The sequence below is a fragment of the Rhinolophus sinicus genome, chromosome 16 (assembly GCF_057876585.1).
Source record: "Rhinolophus sinicus isolate RSI-liver-muscle chromosome 16, RSI-T2T, whole genome shotgun sequence".
Taxonomy (NCBI): Eukaryota; Metazoa; Chordata; class Mammalia; order Chiroptera; family Rhinolophidae; genus Rhinolophus; species Rhinolophus sinicus.
In genome coordinates this window covers 106,815,721-106,836,061 of record NC_142516.1, presented here as the reverse complement: position 1 = coordinate 106,836,061, position 20,341 = coordinate 106,815,721, and the positions used below count along the sequence as shown (strand labels likewise).

At 41.5% G+C, this 20,341-nt stretch overlaps 1 protein-coding gene across 1 annotated transcript in view; it reads right to left on the bottom strand.

Moving 5' to 3' along the window:
• Positions 1-2,341: 2,341 nt before the first annotated feature.
• The window catches only part of FAM124A (family with sequence similarity 124 member A), a 72,846-nt gene continuing 54,846 nt past the window's right edge, over positions 2,342-20,341 (bottom strand). Inside the window, exon 4 of the mRNA XM_019752183.3 lies at positions 2,342-5,756. Within this exon, the coding sequence (XP_019607742.3) occupies positions 4,947-5,756 (810 nt within the window). The 3' untranslated portion in view covers positions 2,342-4,946. The remainder of the gene's footprint in view (positions 5,757-20,341) is intronic.

Genomic DNA, 20,341 nt, shown 5'->3' with positions numbered 1-20,341 from the left:
GGAATCTTAAATGGAAAGGGCAGTTGCTGACCCTCCTGGGCATGGTGGCCACCAGGTGGCACCAAAGCTTTCCCGCAGCCGTCTTCAGTGAGGCGATTGAGCCTGAAAGTGTTTCTGTTCAGCAGGCCATTTCTTGAACTGTGCCACACACATTCTGAGTGGCCCCTGTCCAAAATGTACTGGGGACTGGGCAAAGCTGACCTAAGGGAGTCTAGTCAGCTTCTTTCAGATGCTCAGTTTATAAGATCAATATTTCAAATGGGGTGGGCCAGCTGCCAACCAGAACAGGCCATTTGGGGGTTGTGTCTCATTCTCAAAAGCAGCTCCGTCTTTTTCTCATCCTCTGAGGCAACTGGAGGTGGGACCCTCATCACAAATGGAGAGTTTACGGAGGGTGTCATAGGGACACAGGGAAGGGGCCTTTCCATTCACCCAATGTTCTGGTGACTTCTGAAATGAATATATTACTCCTAAAGTGGTCACATAACTGGACCATAGTTATCACACCTCTAAAATAGAAACTGCCTGTTAAAAAGACCCAAATATGCCACTGTTAGCATTCATGTTTGCCTCCATTGTTCACTCAGATAAATGACGTCATTTAAAGTCATTTTGTGTCTAGGCGTCTATGCCTAAAATCAGGATAAAAGCCTTCAGTAGAAGTTGGAAAAATATAATTATATAAAAATCTTTAAATTCAGGTTCTTAACCCTTCATGAATTCATTCGTTTATTATAATAATTGTGACAAAATATGTTTCAAGAATCTATTTTTATTCATGTTGATTTCTCTTATTTTTCTGAAGCCTCTGCAGTACCTGATCAATTGTATTTCCAGAGGCTTAATGAGAAGTAGAATCCTACAAGTCAGAAGGGGGCATTTATGTCCAGACCAGGCACGTGGAATAATGTGGCCTTGGGCAGAAAGGTAGATGGTGACTATTCAGCTGTTTCAGCTGCTCTCTTGAAATGCAGTCGTGGGATCGCAGGCCAGAACTGGTCATTGACACTGTTCTGGGGATTGAGGAGGGAGGGAGAAACCCTCCAAAGTTTTTTTTTTTTTTTTTTTCCTTTAAGAATCTCTTCCAGGAATCAAGTCTACTCAGGTGCCTCTTACCTGATGGACTGGAGAATTTTTTTCACCTACAGAAAGCCCAGCAGGGGGATAGGAATATATATACATTTTTCCTGATTTACTTGGGGCTGAAGACAACAGCCATAAACTCAAATGTCTTCTTGACAAAGGTAAACATTTGGTCTCACCTGGAATACCCTAGACAGTGCGGTCCAATAGATGTCCACGTAACTGTTCCTCTGCTGTGGGGCCCCTCGGCCCAAGGGGCATCCGGCACTGTAGCCCACGTCAGAATTCTCAACATCACAAAAGCCTCTTCGATGGCTTCCAACCCCACCTCTATGGGTGACCCAAGATGATTTCCACAGGGCTCAGCAAGTCAGGGACCACCCTGAGAAATGTTTGATCTTTAAAGCAGATACTAAGGGGTGTTTAGGGTAGGCTGTGGTGAGACTGTGAGCAGTAATTCTGGGGAGTCTTATTTGGAAAACAGTCCAACAAGGGATGGGCTTTGAACTATACCAGGTCTGTTATTAACACAACCCTTCTGGGGCAAGCTGGGGGAAGAACTGGGTTCCATTAAATGACAAAGAACTGGGGCTCAAAATCTCGATTTCCTACATCCCAGGGCCTAATCCAGGAGACATAATTTATCAGACAACCTCAATGCTTTTATATTGAACAAATTTATTGAGCACCTACAGTATGCCAGCATCTATCACAACAGTAATAATCCAAGAATCAGATCTACCAGTGGGTGTCAGGAGCTCCTCTGGAGGAGGAAAATGCTAGTGAATGGCCAGAAGTGGAAGCGAGGGCTCTGTTAGTGTCTCTGTGAATCCTACTCCAGAGTGACTGCCGTTTCCGACACAGCACTGGAGAGTAGGGTAAGGTAGGGCCTGAATGTGGTCCGTGGGGAGCTTCCATTCCTTCTCTGTGTTATGGTGGCACCCTGCTTTTTCTGCTTTTGAATGGTGTTGCTGACATCCTTTGGGGTCAGTTTGGTTGAATGGAGTGTGCTGAGGGTGGGTCACTGAAAAAGGGTGGGACCAGGGAGTATCTGAGTTGGGCTCTATGGCAATTCTGGGTGTGCATGCGAGTACACTACGTGTACTGATTAAGGATGAAGACAGGAGGAGCCATCACTTGGCAGTTGGTCTGCTCATTTATGCCTCACTGACTGGCTACTCCTGAGCTTGTCCCCTCAGGACGCTGCATTAATACTTCTAAGTTACTTTTCTCTTCTTCCCTAACTTTAGCATGTTGCTTTTCTTTTCCTTTTTTTTTTAAAAAAAAAAAATCAAGTATCACAATGTTTATTAATAGATACAAGTCTATAAAATCAGGGCATGAACATGACTTGATAAATTAAGTAAACTTAATTTCAATACTATAATAAGAGGGACCAATTCAAATTCTCACCATTTGTTTCATACCCACAAAAACCACTTCAAGAGCATTAATGGTCTCTCAACACTGATTAGTTTTGTGCCAGTAAACCAGGTTTCTTTTAAAAAGACTTGTATACTTGCCCAGGCTCAAGGACTTAAAAATCTAGCACATAAAGAGGTAGAAATACCGGCAAGATACTACTACAGCAACAACCATCAATTACAGTTAAGAATTGTTCTGCGACAACCAAATGGATAATCAAATAAGGCAGCAGCTCAGGTATTACCGAGCAAAGTGCATTGCGACAGTATTCAGTGTTGCTGTCCTTTGAGAACTGGCAGCAAAGACGGTCCTGGCACTAGACACCTCCAAGTTAGTTTTCTCTTCCCTCCTAACGTTAGCCTGTGGCTTTTCATCACCAGCTACTGACTGCCACTTTTTCAGGCAGGAGGTGGATAAGCGAGTGGCTTTCTAGGAATCCTCTCTGCAGAAAGAAGCCCCTCGTTGATCTACGCCCTGTAGTTCCCTAGACACTGGCATGACCTGAGGAGCTCACTCTCTCGGCCTCATGTACGACAGCACAGCGGGCTGCAGACCTAGATTCTTCACTGCCGACTGTGGCTGGGATCTTACATCTACCTCAGCCCAGCTCAAGGATTGGCAAACTACAACCTTTGGGACAAATCTGGCCCTCCCCCTATTCTTGTAAATAAAGTTTTATTGGAACTGAGCCATGCCCACTCATTTACCTGTTACCCATGGCAGAGTTGAGCAGGTTCAACACAGACCAGTTGGCTAGCATAGCCTAAGATATTTATTATCCAGCCCTTTCCAGAGCAGGTCTGCTCACTCCTGGTATAGAAGTGTAAGAGACCGTATTTTTATTTACTTAAACTGGAGGATATTACAATTTGGAATTTTGGAACATCCAGGATGTTTGGGGCCGGATCGAAGGCGCTCATTGTAGGCACGGCAATGATTGAGGCTTCAGCCAAGTCTGACGACGTAACAGCCAGGAGGGCCGTGTGGAAGATTCTGGGGCTGCAGCTGGGCTGGTGTGGGCACTTCCAGAGAGGTGAAAATGTAGACAAAGAGCACCAGCTGGGGGGAAATGAGCACGGCACATCCATGCTCTTCGTTCCCAAAAGTAAACAGCGACCAGAGAGAGCTCAGCATTGGTCCTGATGCCCGCACTTGGCATTGTGGATGTCTGAACTATAAACAGACGCTTATGGGAGTGGGAGAGAGGTGACATTTAACTAGCATTCCCTCTGTGACAGAAGCAGACAGGCAGGAAGGGCCCAAGGTCGGGCGAGAGCTCCAGCTTCAGTTAAGGAGTCGGTGCACTCGTGCAAGACCAGCAATGCGCCAGTAGTTGTTCAGGGGAGCATTTCGTGTAAAGCTTTCCATTCGGAGAAGAGGGGGCGTTTAGTCATCCGCATTCAACATGCCAGTTACAATATTACAAATTATTTAAAAATGAAGACAGGGTGACAATACATATTTACTGGAGAAAGCAGTATAAAATGTGGCTCCTGTCATTTCTATAGATACGTACATATGTAGCCCTTAGATTGTGGTTTTTAAAATCGAAGAATCCTAAGACTACCTACCCACTATGTCTAAATCCTATTATTCTGTAACTCTAACGATCGATTCTTCCTCAGTGATCCAAATAAATCCGGGTGGTGGAGGGGTCTCCTATAGCCCCTCACTTGTGAGTGAATGTTTTGTTGAAAGGTGGAGGCAAATCTAGTTTTTGGAAGTCGTCATATATTAAATGCACCAAGAATCTGTTACTCATGCTAAATCCTCCTAAAGCACACTCGCCACTTTAGTGTAAATCCAGATTTTCAGACGTTGCATGGTATCGAAGTGTGAGGTATTACTGCAGTCTGATGTTTACAGCTGTCTTAACAAGTGGACTTTTTTCACCATATGCAGTACTTGGGATTTCTTCGGGTCACTGTTCCCTGCTGGTGTAAATCTATCTGGAGAACCCAGTGAGCTGTACATTACGTTATTGTGCACTTATCGTACAAGTCACTTAGTATATTTCCCACATTCAACATTTTGGCTTTAGTTTTTTCTTCCTTTACAGAGTGAAAAACTGCCAAATCAGCTTTGGCTGACTAGGTTTTCTTTTCATTTCAAATAATTATATGAAGCATTTAAATTGTAGAAGCGCACTCAACCATATCTCAAATGGAATTGAGTGTTCAAAATATATATATTTTACGACCTAAGTTTCTTGAGAATTTGCATAAAAATGCCAGTATTTTCCCACTGAGTCCCTACAAATATGCCAGCACTCAGGTAAGAATGGGTGGCATGGCAAATGTGCTAGCGATCCCTGTGAAACAGATAATTAGGTTCCAGAAGACCTGGGAAAGCTGGGCTGAGAACACGGGCAGTGTTCAGACCCCAAAGGGGTGGTGGGGTCTGAGCCTGTGTGCTTGAAAAACCAGAGTAGAGGGTGTTCAGATGTAGAATTCCTCTGTGTCATTGTCCCCTGGTCCAGCTAATGCTGAGGGCGGTGGGATGTCTCTGCCTGTCCACTCGGCACTGGGAGCACCACCAGAGAGCTGGGGGGATGACTCTGTGAGTGAGGGGGCCCCAGAAGCTGGGGTGGCAGCAACCGCTGTCGCCGAGGAGCTGCAAGGCCCTTTAGTGGAGAAAGGGAGGGAAGTCCAGGAGGTCTCCATGGTCACCCCGCTCCCAGCGGGCAGCGGTCCTTCTGTGGAACCCTTGTGCATGGGCCAGTGGCTGCTGCATCTTTCGGAGGAGACAGGTGTTTCCAAGGAGCTGCAGAACCTACTGGGTGCGGAATACGCAGAGACCACAGACAGGTCCGAGGAGGATAGCCTCAGGCCCGTGTCCACGTCCGTCTCCTGGGCCCCCTCTAAGTCATCAATGGAGAGGGGGTGGGTGTGCCTCCACTCTGACGTCCATTGCCCTGGGACACCTGTGTTTGAAAACCACTCTGGTACAGCTGAGGAGGAGGCTGGGGAGGGGTCTTCAGTGGATAAACAAAACAAGGACTTGCTTCTCTGGAAAGACCAGGGAAGGCTGGGGGTGCTGCTGGCCCGTCTGGTGAATTCCTGCTGGTTCCCAGCAGGCAGGCCCATCTGGCTGGGCTCCAGGTGTGGACTGTCCAGCAGGGGCTGCTGGCTGCTGCCAGGGGTATGGCTCGGTGTGCTGGCACTCGGGGAAGGCATGGCGTGAGGTTTCTGTGCCGACGAGTGGTGAGCTCTGCCGGGTTTAGGAAACTTCCTGTGCAGCCTTTGTGCCTGTAGGGGCAAGAGAGCACATCCCGTTAGTCACCCGGGGAGGGGATTTATTGTTAAACACATCATGAAACACACTTTCTCCTAACTGGAAACTTCCAGCAATGTCGTGGCAATAAAGCATTGCCAGAAATTTCATTCTCCAAACTTTAAAGCAAAGACAGAGGTAGTAGACCTTGGGGTGATACTAATGAGGACCTAGGAGGAGATGGCAGCCCCTTGGTGAAGGAATAACACTTTCTCAAGTACACGCGCAGGGGCTTAATAGACCAGCAACAAGAACGAGGGCTTGGCTGAGCCTGATAGAGAAAGTAAGAATTACCGTTAAAAATAGAAAGAATGCTTGAAGGGTTCTTTCCCTCCGACCAAGGGACCTTTGTTTGGAAATGTTACAGATGAGAGGATGGAAGTGATCAGGATGGGAGATGTACAATCTCAGGTCAGACCAACAAGGGACTTAACTCCAGTACCCACGTGACCACCAGGACACATCGTAGGGCTGGCCCATGGTTCAGGGTGGTAAATCTTCAATGAGTGAGGGGCTCTCAGGAAGGAGGTTAGCATTTATTTACTTGCTCTTAGGAATCACTGACCATGTATTGTGCCTTCCAGAGACTGCATGGGAAGGGAAGCTGCAACTACTGACTAATTCCTCGGATGCCCTATAGGGTGTGGGCAAGCAGTTGCACCCTTTCATGTCTTAACACGTCCTCCTATTCTCCCCACCCTCCCCGCAGCTCAGCAGGAAGCTGTTTCATGGACCTGGGGGTCCTCTCTTCTACCTGGTCTGCTTCTCTCAGATTCTTCCTCTGGTCTGGCTCAGAGCTCGAGCCAACAGGGGGGCAATCTTACAATGCAAAGTTTCAGTTAAATAATGGATTTGGAGATAGGGGGTCTGGCTCTATTTGGTATAGGAATCATCTATCTGATTTATGAATCCCTGCAATAAGAAAAGGGCTCTCACTGTGGTTCACTATAAAGGATATTTTGTGGCACGCAGCCAGCTGAGACACTGGCCCTTCCCTAGGAAACAAACCCCTCTGCTATCCTGTTCAGCAGGAACCTGGTTTTCCCATAGTCACTTGGAAAATTCAGTTCTATGTCATATACATTTATTGAGTACTTATTGCAAGTAAAGGCGAGGTAACTGCAATGACATGGATTCAGTCCTTGACCACACGAAGCTTATATTTCATCGAAAGGATAGAAGACAGAAATAAATAACTCAGACAAGAGAAGGTGATGACAGGCGCAATCATAGTGCTCTGAGGGACAGGCCGTGATGATAAAGTGAGTAGCAATATACGGGGCATGTTGGACACAGATGAGGGAGCTGTTGATTTTACAGAGGAGTGAGGCGCTATGGGGAAAGGGGAGGAAAAGCGCGCCTTGGAAAGTCACGCTTGGATGAAATCTTGAAAGTGGAAGAGGGTTTGCCATTGGGAAGGCAGCAGTGCAGCATGAAAGGGCATTGAGGCACAGAGGCAGGCTGAGTGGAGGCTGGAGGCATGAACCAGGAGGTGAGCCCCGAGAAGTGAGAGGAGCCTCATCACAGTGCGCCCCGAATCACATATAAACAGAAGGACCCGCAGGCTTGAACAAAAATCCTGAAGGCTTGAAAGCAAGATGGTGGCATGGCTCGATTTGTGGCAGCAGAGTGAAGGAGAAAGGATTGGATCGGGGTGTGGGGGGTCTGGGTGGGGGGACAGGGCAAGATGAATGGTAGGAAGACCATTTATTAATAGAAGATACCATAGCCATCTTTCCCTTTTTGAGATTTGGGACAAATGAGTCATATATTCAGTTGCTCGTGTGAGCTTTTTCTCAATCATTGCTTCAGATAGTCAGGACTTTCTGAGCATTCTCTGTCCAGCCTTCCTGATCTTCTCCTTAATTGTCAGTCTCTCTGTTCTGTGTGTATGGAGGGCTGAGTGTCTATGTCCCCGTGACCTACTGATCCTGTTCCTGCCCTTCAGGCTCTGTAGAGCATAGTGACATTCCCAAGGTCTTCTGCTAAGGCTGGCTTCCACAAAGACTGCGATGCAAATGCTTTTAGCACAGGTTGTACTGGGTAGGATGTGGTTTTTCTAAGAATCACAGTTCATGAGGCCATTCTCCCCATGACAATGACACTTCAGTTTTAAGTAGCTCTGGATTTTATGAATATGGGAGACCTAGCTGAATATGGTGAGGGAAATTCTGAGCCGCGCTGGGTCTCCCTGGGTCTGAGCCACTCTCCAGGGCTTGCTGCTCTGTGCTCCAGTGTCCCCTAGTCTCCCAGCCCAGCCCTTTTGATGCTGCCCTGTAGTGCGCTGTCCTCTCTGGTCAGCGGTCTCTCTTCTCTGCCAGGCTCTCTGCTCCACAAAGGAGACCCTGCTCGACACACGCCCTGCCCAGTGCCTGACACGTTACGAGAGTATAAGCATAAACGAAGCGTCACACCTTCGGGATGGGGTAAGGAGCAGTCTCAGAAGGCCCAGGTGTGCCTGAGAGGTGGCACAGCGGGGTGGCTGCTGGAGAGACAAACCCATCACTTGTGTGTGGCTAAATAAGAGAGAAGATATGTCATGAGGTTCTTTAGAGAAGGAAGTCCCGGAGGCCACTTCTGGGGCGACAATGTTGAGTAGTGCAAATGCCTTGTTTCCCCAAGGCCAAGTCGCTCGGTGCCCCAATGTCGTTGTCTGACTTGGGAAGTGTCTGCCACGCTGTGACTTCTATCTACAGAGCCTTATTCGAGGAGCATGCTCTTGGGGAACACGTGTGCAGTATGAATCTGCCTGAAATAAGAAGGCTTTGTGGGTATTGCTGCATGAGACGCAAAAAGCCAAGGTTCTCACGCAAGGAACTGCTAGGCGACCTCTGAATCTACCAACCCTCAGGGACAGAGCGGTGTTCAATTTGCTTTAAACTTAGGAACAACTGGCCGAGGATGGATACTTGAGCGGTTTTATAGATTTTCAGCCCTGTGCTTGTTTAACGGAAATCTGCCTGTGCTGTGTCTTATTTTTACCCCATCAGGAGTCCAAATAAACCCTAAATTCTACTACTTTGAAGAGAGGTGGTGTTTTTCACTGGAGGGGTGCCCACTGCTCCATGGAGGTACCTGCTGGGCGGGCGGGATTCCAGCTGGCACAGCGCTGGCTGGCCATAGCGGCAGGATCCTGGGGCAGGGAGCTGGGGAGGGTGGCTGCAGAGACTCTGAGCCCCCAGCTCCCAATCTGGGCCAAGGGCTGGTGTGGGATGTGCCTGCTGTGGGGTAGCAGATATGGTGGTATTGTTCAGTTCCTCCCCGAGGCAGAGCAGTCTTTTCTGTCCTGAAGAAAACTTGCATATGCAAAGAATGGTGCTTCTTTCTGTGCCAGTCCGCTGGAGGGGGCTGTTTCCAGCCTCTCGCGTCTGCTTGACCAGAACACTAGATGCTGAGACTGAATCATAGTAGATGTTTCAGGAAATTCTTCCCACTGTCCTTTCCAGAGTGAAACAACACCCTGTGCCCTCCTCTCCTGGAAGCCTCGCTGCTCCCCGGGCTTTCGGCTCTCAGTGGCTGCCCTCCAGAGCTTCTCCAAGTGACAGCAGCAATGAACCTCCAAGTGGCTTCCTTTCTTTTCTGTCTGAAGGGGTGCAGGCTAGCTGACTCACTGGATTCCAGTAGTTCCCTTCTTTGCTATTTATGGAACTTTCTCTAAGGAACAGAGAGTATTACATAAGTGAATCTGCTTAAAGCAGCCAGAGCGATCCAGTTAATGTCCCTAAAATCACCAAAAAAACCCAAAAAAACAAACAAACAAACAAAATGGAAATGTAGTAATAGATCCATGAACTTCTCATGCAACTTCAAGCACAGGCAGTTTGTAGCTCGCAAAGTAAAGAGGTGTGAGTCAAAGCATCTTTTTCAAGGATCTGGGTGTCAGCAGACTCATTCCCTGGCACATGGATCGCGTCCCTGCTCAAGGTGACTCTGCCCCTGACGCAGTCCCCTTGGCAGGGTGTCACGGCTCAATCACGGTGTCTCATGGGTCATTCATGACCAGGCAATTCTCTTTCACCTTCACACCTCCTGTTTCTGAGAAAGGTCATTCATTTCCTCTTGTTTTGTCCTTGACAGAAGTACAACCAGTGGGGCATTGTGTGCTGTGTAAAGAGCCAGCAATGCTCCTTTTAACCCAGGGACTAATAAAAACGAGGGGCAGTCTCAAGGAGACTGGGCAATTGGTTCCCGTGAGAAATCACATTTTTGTCCTAAAGAAAAACATCACATTTTGCTTGTCCTTTCACTGTCCTCTGGGTAGTTTTCATATACCTTCAAAGAGTACTACCACAGGCAAAGCCTATGTGGTCTTCAAAAATATTTCTAAAAATTTTAATTAAAAAATTTTAAATTAAAATATAATAGACATATAACACTGTATTAGTTTTAGGAGTACAACATAATGATTTACTATTTGTATATATTGTGAAATGATCACCACAGAAAGTATGTTTAACCCCTTACCATACATATTTACATTTTTTTCTTATTATGAGAATTTTTAATTTACTTTCTTTGCATCTTTTAATAACAACATAGTATTATTAACTATAGTAACCATGCTGTGCCCAGGACTTATTTATTTGATAATGGGAAGTTTGTATGTTTTGACTCCCTTCATACCCCCTTACCCCTGGCAACCACCAATATGTTCTCTGTATCTATGAGTCAGGGTTCCCCCCGCCACACACACACACACATATTAAGTGAGATGATATTTGTCTTATTTCACTTAGCATAATGCCTTCAAGGTCCATCCATGTTTCACAAATGACAGTATTTCCTTTCTTTATGGCTGCATAAAACACCATTGTGTATATACACACCATATTTTCTTTATCCATTCATCCATCGATGGACAATTAGGCTGCTTCCATGTCTTGGCTATTGTAAATAATGCTGCAATGAACATGAAAGGTGCGAATATCTTCTTGAGTTAGTGTTTTTGTTTCCTTTGGATGAACATCCAGAAGTGGAATTGTTGGGTTATATAGTAGTTCTATTTTTAATTTTTTGAGAAACCTCCATACTGTTTTCCATAGCGGTCGCACTTTACATTCCCACCAGCAGTGCACAAGGGTCAGCTCTCTCCACATCCTCGCCAACGCTTACTTCCTGTCTATTTGATAATAGCCATTCTAATAGGTGTGAGGTAGTATCTCACAGTGGTTTTGATTTGCTTTTCCCTGATGATTAGTGATGTTGAGCACGATTTCATGTACCTGTTGGTCATCTGAATGTCTTCTGTGGAAAAATGTGTATTCAGGTTCTCTGCCTATTTTTAATCAGATTGGTTGTGTGTTTTTGTTTGTTTGGTTGGTTTTGTTTTTTTGGTATTGAATTGTATGAATTCTTTATATATTTTGCATATTAACGCCTTACCAGATATATGATTTGCAAATGTTTTCTCCCATTTGGTAGGTGACCTTCTCATCGTTGATGATTTCCTTTGCTATGCAGAAGATTTTCAGTTTTAAAAAAACTTCAGTAGCCCCACTTATTTTTTCTTTTGTTGTTTGTGCTTTTGGTGTCAAACACAAAAAATCATCACCAAGACTAATCTCAAGGAACTTATCACCTGTGTTTCCTTGTAGGAGTTTTATGGTTTCAGGTCTTACATTCAAGTCTTTAATCCATTTTGAGTTAATTTTTGTGCATGGTGTAAGACAGTGGTTCAGTTTTATTTTTTTGTATGTGGCTGTCCAATTTCCCCAAAACTGTTATTGAAAAAGACTGTCCTTTCCCCATTTTACAGTCTTGGTTCCTTTGTTGTAAATTAATTGACTATATAAGCATGGGTTTATTTCTGACTTCTCTATTCTGTTTATTGAGCTGTGTCTGTTTTATGCCCGTACCATGCTGTTTTGATTACTATAGTCTTGTGATACAGTTTAAAATCAGTAGGCATGATGCTTCCAGCTTTGTTTTCCTTTCTCAAGACTAATTTGGCTATTTGGGGTCCTGAGTGGTTCCATATAAATTTTAGAATTGTTTGTTCTATTTCTTTGACAAATACCATTGGGATTTTGATAGGCATTGCACTGAATCTGTAGATTGCTTTGGGTTATGTGGACATTTTTTACAGTATCGATCCTTCCAATCCATGAGAATGGAATGCCTTCCCATTTATTTGTGTCTTCTTCAAATTCTTTCATCAATGTCTTGTAGTTTTCAATGCACATATAGGTCTTTCACCTTGGTTAAATTTATTCCTAGGTACTTTTTGTTCCTTCAATGCAGTTACAAATGGAATTGCTTTCTTAATTTCTCTGATAGTTTGTTTAGTGTATGAAAACACAACAGGTTTTTATATGTTGATTTTGTATCCTGCAACTTTACTACATTTGCTTATTGCCACTTTTTTTTTTGGTGGAGACTTTAGGGTTTTCATTATATAATATCACGTTATCTGCAAATTGTGATGTTTCACTTCTTTTTTTTAAAAATTGGATGCCTTTTATTTCTTTTTTTGCCTAATGGCTCTGGCTAGGACTTGTAATACTATGTTGAGTATAAGTGGTGAGAGTCAGAATCCTTGTCTTTTTTCTGATCTTAAAGAAAGAGCTTTCAGTTTTTGTGGTCTTTTTTTTTTTTTTTACATTGAGTGTGATGTGAGCTGTGGGCTTGTCATTTATGGGCTTTATTATGTTTACATACATTCTCTCTATATCCAGGATATGAGAGGTTTTCTTTCAAAAATCATAAATGAATGTTGAATCTTATCAAATGTTTTTTCTGCACCTATTGAAATGACTATATGATTTTTATCCTTTATTTTGATAATGTGGTATATAACATTGATTGATTTGTGAAGGCTGAACTCTCCTTGTATTCCTGAAATAAATCCTATTTGATCATGTGTATGACCCTTTTCACATATCGTTGAATTCATATTGCTGTTACTTTGTTGAGGATTTTTGCATCTATGTTCATCAGGGATATTGACCTGTAATTTTCATCTCCTGTGGTGTCCTTGTCTGACTTTGGTACCAGCATAATGCTGGCTTGGTAAAATGAGTTTGGAAGTGTTCTCTCCTCTTCTACTTTTTGGTAGACTTTGAGAAGGATTGGCATTAATTCTTCCTTAAACATTAGAATTCACCAGTGAAGCCATCTAGTCTGGACTTTTGCTTGTTGGGAGGTTTTTGATTACTTATTCAATCTCCTTACTAGTAATTGGTCTGTTCAGATTTTATATTTCATCATGATTCAGTGTTAGCAGGCTGTATGTTTTTAGGAATTTATCCATTTCTTCTAGGTATCCAATTTGTTGGCATATAATTGTTTCATAGTTATCTCTTATGATCATATTTTTGTGGTAACCATTTTAACGTCTCCTTTTTCATTTCTGATTTTATTTGAGTACTCTCTTTTTTTCAGGTGGGTCTACCTAAAGGTTTATCAATTTTGTTTATATTTCAAAGAATCCATGTTTAGTTTCATTGATATTTTAAATTTTCTTTTCCTTCTCCATTTCATTTATTCCTGCTCTGATCTTTGTTCTTTCTTTCTTTTTACTAAATTTTGACTCATTTGTTCTTTTTCTAGTTTGTTGAGGTATAAAGTTAAGGGCTAGATTGTTTATTTGGGATCTTTTTTGTTTCTTGAGGTCGTATTTATTGCTATAAACTTCTTAGAATTGTGTTTGCTGTATCCCATAAGTTTTGTTATGTTGTATTTCCATTTTAGTTTGTCTCAAGGTTTTTTCTGTTTTGATTTCTTCTTTGAACCATTGGTTGTTCGTTTTTAAATCTCTACATACTTGTGACTTTTTCAGTTTTCTTCTTGGAATTGAATTCTGGTTTCATACCATTTGGTTGGAAAAGATGATTTTTTTTCGAAGTCATTGAACTTTATTATTTTTTAAAAGATGCTTGATATAAGTTCAATCTTCTTAAATTTATTAAGACCCATATTGTGGCCTAACATATGATCACTCTTGGAGAATATTCCATGAGCACTTGAGATGAATGTGTATTCTGTTGCTTTTGGATAATGTTTTGTATATAGCTGTTAAGTCCTCAGGCCTAACGTGTCATTTATTTCCTTACTGATTTTCTGTTTGGATGATCTATCCATTGGTAAAAGTGGAGTATTAAAGTCCTCTTTAATATTGTACAGTTCTCTCTTTGGGTCTGTTAATATTTGCTTTATCTATTTAGATGTGAATATGTTGGGTGCATAACTATTTTCAAATATTATGTCCTCTGTTGGACCGACCACTTCATCAATATAAAATGACTGTTTTTTTGTCTATTATAGACTTTTTCTCAGTCAATTTGTCTGATATAAGTATTGCTACACTAGCTTTCTTTTGGTTTGTATTTGCATAAAATATCTTTTTCCATCCCTTCACTTTCAGTCTGTGTGTGTCCTTACATCTTAAGTATCTTGTAGGTAGCATACGTGTGTGTGGTTTTTTTAAAAATCCATTCAGCCACTCTGCATCTTTGGATTGGAAAATTATTCAATTTACTTCTAAAGTAATTGTTAATAGGTTTGTACTTACTGCCATTTTGTTCATTGTTTTCTGACTCTTTTATAATTCCTTTGCTCCTTTCTTCTTCTCTTGCTTTCTTCCTTTGCAATTTGATGATATCCTATAGTGGTGTCAACCCCGAGAATGAATGTGCCTTTTAAGAAGGACTTGTGGTGGCTAATTGGGCTCAAATTTATAAACAGAGTCTAGTAGTCATTGCTAAACAGAGGACTCTCATATTCTCTGCACTTCAGGGGAAAACTGCACTGACCTGCCTGCCTCCTGCCTGTGCTTCTGATGTCTGAGATGACCATTATAAAGGAGCTCTTCTCACTGTTTCTATTCAACATAGTACTTTGAAGTCCTAGCCAGGGAAATTAGGCAAGAAAAAAAAAAAAGACACCCATAGCAGAAAGAAAGATGTAAAATCATCTGTTTGCAGAAAATATGGTGTTATATATAGAAAACCCTATCTTAAGTTCAGATGAAACATTCTCCAACATAGATCATATGTTACATCACATAACAATACTTAATAAATTTAAGAAGATTTAAATCACATCAAACATCTTTTCCAACAGCAATGGAATGAAGCTAGAATCAATTTTAAGAAGAAAACTGAAAAATTCAAAAACATGTAGAGATTAAATAACATGTTACTGAAAAACCGATGTGTCAAAGAAGAAAATTTAAAAATAGATTGAGACAAATGAAAATGGAATATACCAAAAGTTAGGAAATGCAACAAAAGCAGTTCTAAGAGGAAAATTCATAGTGATAAATGCCTACCTCAAAAACAGAACAAATTAACACCAAAATCAGCAGAAGTAAGGAAATAACAAGGATCAGAGTAGAAATAAATTAGACTGAAAAGATTATAGAAAATATCAATGAAACTAAAAACTGCTTTTTTGAAAGATAAACAAATTGACAAACCTTTAGCTAGACTCACCAAGAAAAAAGGAGAACTCAAGTAAAATCAGAAATGAAAGAGGAGACATTAAAATGGATACCAAGAAATACAAAGGATCATAAGAGACAACTATGGAACAATTATATGCCAACAAATTGGACAATCTAGAAGAAATGGATAAATTCCTAAAAACATACAATCTACCAACAGAATCATGAAAAATATGCAAATAACCTAAGTTTCATCAACGGTGAATGGATAAAGAAAATGTGTATACTCAATGGAATGCTATTCAGCTATGAGAAAGAAGGAAATCCTGCCATTTGTGACAACATGAATGAACTTTGAGGGCATTATGCTAAGTAAGATAAGTCAGATAGAGAAAAACAAATACCACTTATATGTGGAATCTAAAAATACTGAACTTGTAAAAACAGAGAGTAGAATGGTAGTTACCAGGGACTAGGGAGAGATGAAATTGGGGAGATATTATTTAGGATTACAAACTTGTTAACTAGTAGATAAATAAATTTGAAGATCTGATATACTAATACAACAAAGGGATTATAATCAGTAGTACTTACTATAAACTTCAGAGTTGCTAAGAGAGAAGATCTTAGCTATCCTCAACACAAAAAAAGAAATGATAATTATGTGACACAATAAAGGTGTTTGCTAATGCTACTGTAGTAGTCATGTTGCCATATACAAATGTTATCAACGCAACATGTACACCTGAAACTTATACAATGTTATATGCCAATTATATCTCAATTAAAAAATCCCATTTTTACTCTATTTGAACAATAATCAAGAGAAAGGATATTTTTGGTTTGAATTATCCAGATAATTCCTGCAATTCTTCCTTTTAATATTCTGGAGTACTGAGAATATAATGTTAGCCTGTGGCACAGAACTTTAGTCAATTACTATATTGCAGGCCACAAGACTATTCTTTTAAGTAAAAAAAAAAAAAAAAAAAAAATACACATACACATATTTTGAGATCCTGATTGGAATCTTAGAGATTTAATTTAATTCAAGATTTCTCTCCCTTGGCACAATTTACATTTAGGGCCAGATAATTCTTTGCTGTGTATTGTGACAAGCCAAAATGTTTCCAGACATTGCCAAACATTCCCAGCCATGGGAGGGGTAAAAAAATGCCCTCAATTGAGAACCAGTGCTAACCTTTTGTATTATGAAAACAGAACGCTCTTATATAAATTCGGGGGTCAGAATTCTATGGGAATGCTTCATAATTTTTAAATTAAATTTCTATTTTTTATAAATGCATATGTGTACAGTTTAAAAACCAAGTAGTTCTACAAAGCTTATAATGGAAGAAAAAAGGTTCTGCTCTTACTCCTGAGTCTTATTTCTTAGAGCAGTGCTTTTAAAGAGAATTTTCTGCAGTGATGGAAATGTTCAATATCTACACTGAGTGGTATAAGAGCTACTAGTCCAGTTCTCCCCAGTCTTGCTCAGGCTCCTGCCTGGACAGGTGTTAGAAACAGCCCATGTGCTTGAAGCCAGTCGGGGAGTGTTGGGCTGGTGGGCATGCAGCCAAGGATACACAATTCTACTTCTGCCGTGTAGCACTCCCACCCTTGACTGTGCTTCACATCCTCAGGTCTAGTTCTGCTGGCCCCCCTTTCTAGAGAATAAGCTTCAGTCTTCTGATGGAATGAGGAAGAGGTGGGTGATCTAGGGGTTCAATTGCTCTGTGTGTGTGTATGATCCAATAAAACTTTACTTACAGAAACAGTCGGCAGACCAGATATGGTCTATGGTCTTCGGTCTGTTGACCTCCCCTCACCCAGGCAACAAACACAGTGTATGCACTCTGCCTCTTTCAGCTTCGCCATCTCCCTCCTGCCACTTCCTCAGAGCCCTGGCAATACCAGCCTGACGCATCAAGTCTTGGCTTCAGAGGCTCAGAATGATAAAGATAAGACAACCACTAGTCCCCTAGTTTGTGAGGATGGTTTGAGGACCCTTGATCTTGTAGGAAGTAGAAGGAATGTGTTTACTCAAAGATAACCTACTGACCTGATGTGCTCCCAGCCCTCTTATATGCAGGTGGGTGGATGGAGTTCTGGTTCTGCTGAACTGGACCACCTGGCATGCCTTGAAGAGGGAAATGTCTCAAGTTGGAACTTCTCTGAACTTCAAGTTGAGGTACTTAACACCTTCTTTGTTTTTCTGAATGTACTCCAACCACTAATTCAGAGATAAGTGGGCACCCATCAGCACTATATGACATAAACACTAGGTTGGTACCAAAGTAATTGCGGTTTTTGCAATTTTTTAACCTTTTAAACCACAATTACTTTTGCACCAACCTAATAAATACAAGTGGATTATCAAAACTCAAAGGTGATGCTGTTGCAAAGCTGAGCTAGCTGCCTATATCAGAAACGAAACCACACCTAATATGAGGCAACACCAATGAGTCAGGTCTACCCAACACCTTCAAAACCTTCCAGTGGACGTGGCCAGAGTTACATTACTGCCCGACTATGGCCAGCCATCATGGTGCTCTCCTGGCTGCCCTCAACTTCAGCCCCCACACTGTTATCAGGGTCAGTGAATACATGTATTGGTCAGAACAGATACTGGTAGAGTCGAGACTAAGGCTTTCAGGAAACCATGCTGAGAGAAGCAGAAATGAGAGCAGAACGTAGTGTATTATGTATGCCAGTAGTAGTTTGCAATCCAGGCTGCACATAAGAATCACTTGGGAAGCTTTAACAAAATAGCCCACTCCAGAGCAACTGAACCAGAACCTCCAGGGTGGGTTCCAGGCATCAGCTGAAAAGCTTCCCAGGTGATTTTAATGGGCAGCCGGCACAGGGCCGCCTTCCTGATTTTCCCTTCTGCCTAGGCTTTATTTTTCTTGTGGACATATTTTTATGGCAACTGAAAGTGACACTCTGAATGACTAGATAGTATATCCTTTCATAACTATATATTCTTCAAAACTTAAAAAAAAACACCCTTTCTTACTGTGAAGCAAACTCCTGTAATTTACAGCTTCAAATATCTGTGACTCTGAAAAACTGAAAACTAAGACTCAGAAAATCGTGCCTTTTACAGTCTGCACTGAGAAAACTAGTGGGAGAGGCAGAGGTAGCACAGGAATACTCTTTTGTGTTTGTCTTACCTCCCACTGTGTTAATTAGATTAGTATTCACGTTTCCCCCCTTGTTTTATACAATTATTTTGGCTAAAGTACACTGAGTTTTCCTCTCAATTAACCTTTGTCTGGAAAATGATATGGATAATGGAAATTCTGAAGAACGAGTTTCCACTGCCACCTTCCTCCCTCAACAATTTTTTACTTTGTTCTTATCTGCAAGTCTGTTTTAATAACAAAACTTGCTTTTTAAGCCTTGAATTCTCATCAGTTCCAACCATTGCTATGGCTTACATAAGTTTCCTCTTGCAGTATTATCTGCTAACTCACTTAAAACAGAAATCTATTGGATATATTTATAATGCTTGTGCCAGAAACAAGGTTGTCTACATCAGAAGAGATCAACTAACTGCCCCACAGAACAAAGACTCAGGCTGGACAAAATTTCCATCTAGTCTTCCTCAGAGCACACTGACGTCACTGTCATTGTAGATTCTAAAGAGCAAACATGGATCTAATCTTCTCCATTAATCTGCGTCACTGGGGAAAAATGCTGACTGTTGAGAGCAGTCTTGTGGTAACAATGCCTCTACTTAGCAAATAGAATTTAGGACAGCTCCTCAAAGTTTGTGGGTTAATAAGCACACCAGGAATGTATCAAGAACTCACTATGTCCTTAGGTGCTCTCCTGGCCACAATCTGTGTGGGTTTTCTTGGGTGATTGAAAAGGAAGTAAAAATATAAAAAAACAAACAAACAAAATCCTGTCCTTGAAGTGCTTACTATTCAAGACACAGATGCAGAAACAGAAGGACCTAACGATGGGACAACTTGATAGATGTGCGATGAGTATGTCAATTAAATAAGCATTTTCACTGAAGATAAATAAGATGGGATGCAATGTATCTTCATAGGTTGTAAAGGAGGAGTCATTTCAGGCTTGCATTTTCAGATACGGCAACAACCTGACATGTAGTCAGGTGGCCATTTGCCTGAAGAATTTACCAACCACTTTAACCTGCTGTGGTATCAGGGCTGGAGGATGAATATAGGTCTGGGGTCACTGCTTCGGGTTGGGCTCTGGACTTGCAGAAGACCATCAAGGGGATGGGCCAGATCCACGCGGGATCTAAGAGAGGCCTGAGAAAAGAGGACCTCTCTCGGAACACCATGAGTGAGTGTGGGCCCCCCCAAATTGTCTGACTGGTCATAAACTCACCCTGTTCAGTAGCTGCGTCCTTGGACCAGACCCAGCTACACTTGGATTAGTTCTGGTTGGGATGAAACTAACGTTCCATTAGTTATTCAGTTAAAATTCTAGAATGTCAATGTAGGTTTTCTGATCTGCTTTTGTGCACAGGAAAATATCCAAAAGCTACTTTTGAAATATTAATATCCAATTAATTAAAGTACCAATTTCAAGCCCAATTTTTTATTAAACTTACTGATTTAAGTTCATCTCTCAAATCTTATTACTCTAGTACTAATCTAGCAATGTTAACAATTAACATTTTTAAAAGGGCTCTTTCAGCTTAATTGACTAATTTCCTTTAACATCTTAAATTGCATTTGTACATTTACTGTATTAATTTTTGTTTTAAGTCATTCAGTGGTCTGATTAATAAACAAAACCTTTCAAGTACTTAAATGTAATCAATTAAACACATAAACATGGCAAATATTGAATCCTCTTAAATATTTCAATGTTATAAATTTTACTGAAACTTTACCCTTACATTCCTCAACTTAAAACTGCAAAAATAAATCAGTTCTAAACTACATTGTAAATTGGAATCATGGGTTGATCTTTTGTTCTAATAGACCACCTTCTCTAAAACACAACAAATTTTTAGACTCCCAATCATGAACAAATGATTTCTGAACCTAACACAAACAAGTGTAGTATTAGGTTTTGCTTACTTTATTATTTCTGTACTTAATTATATATTTTTTCTGGGTTTAAAACATAAATATCCACTAAGGAAGTAACTATGTCATTCCAAACATTTTGGGATTGTTTTTCTATCTG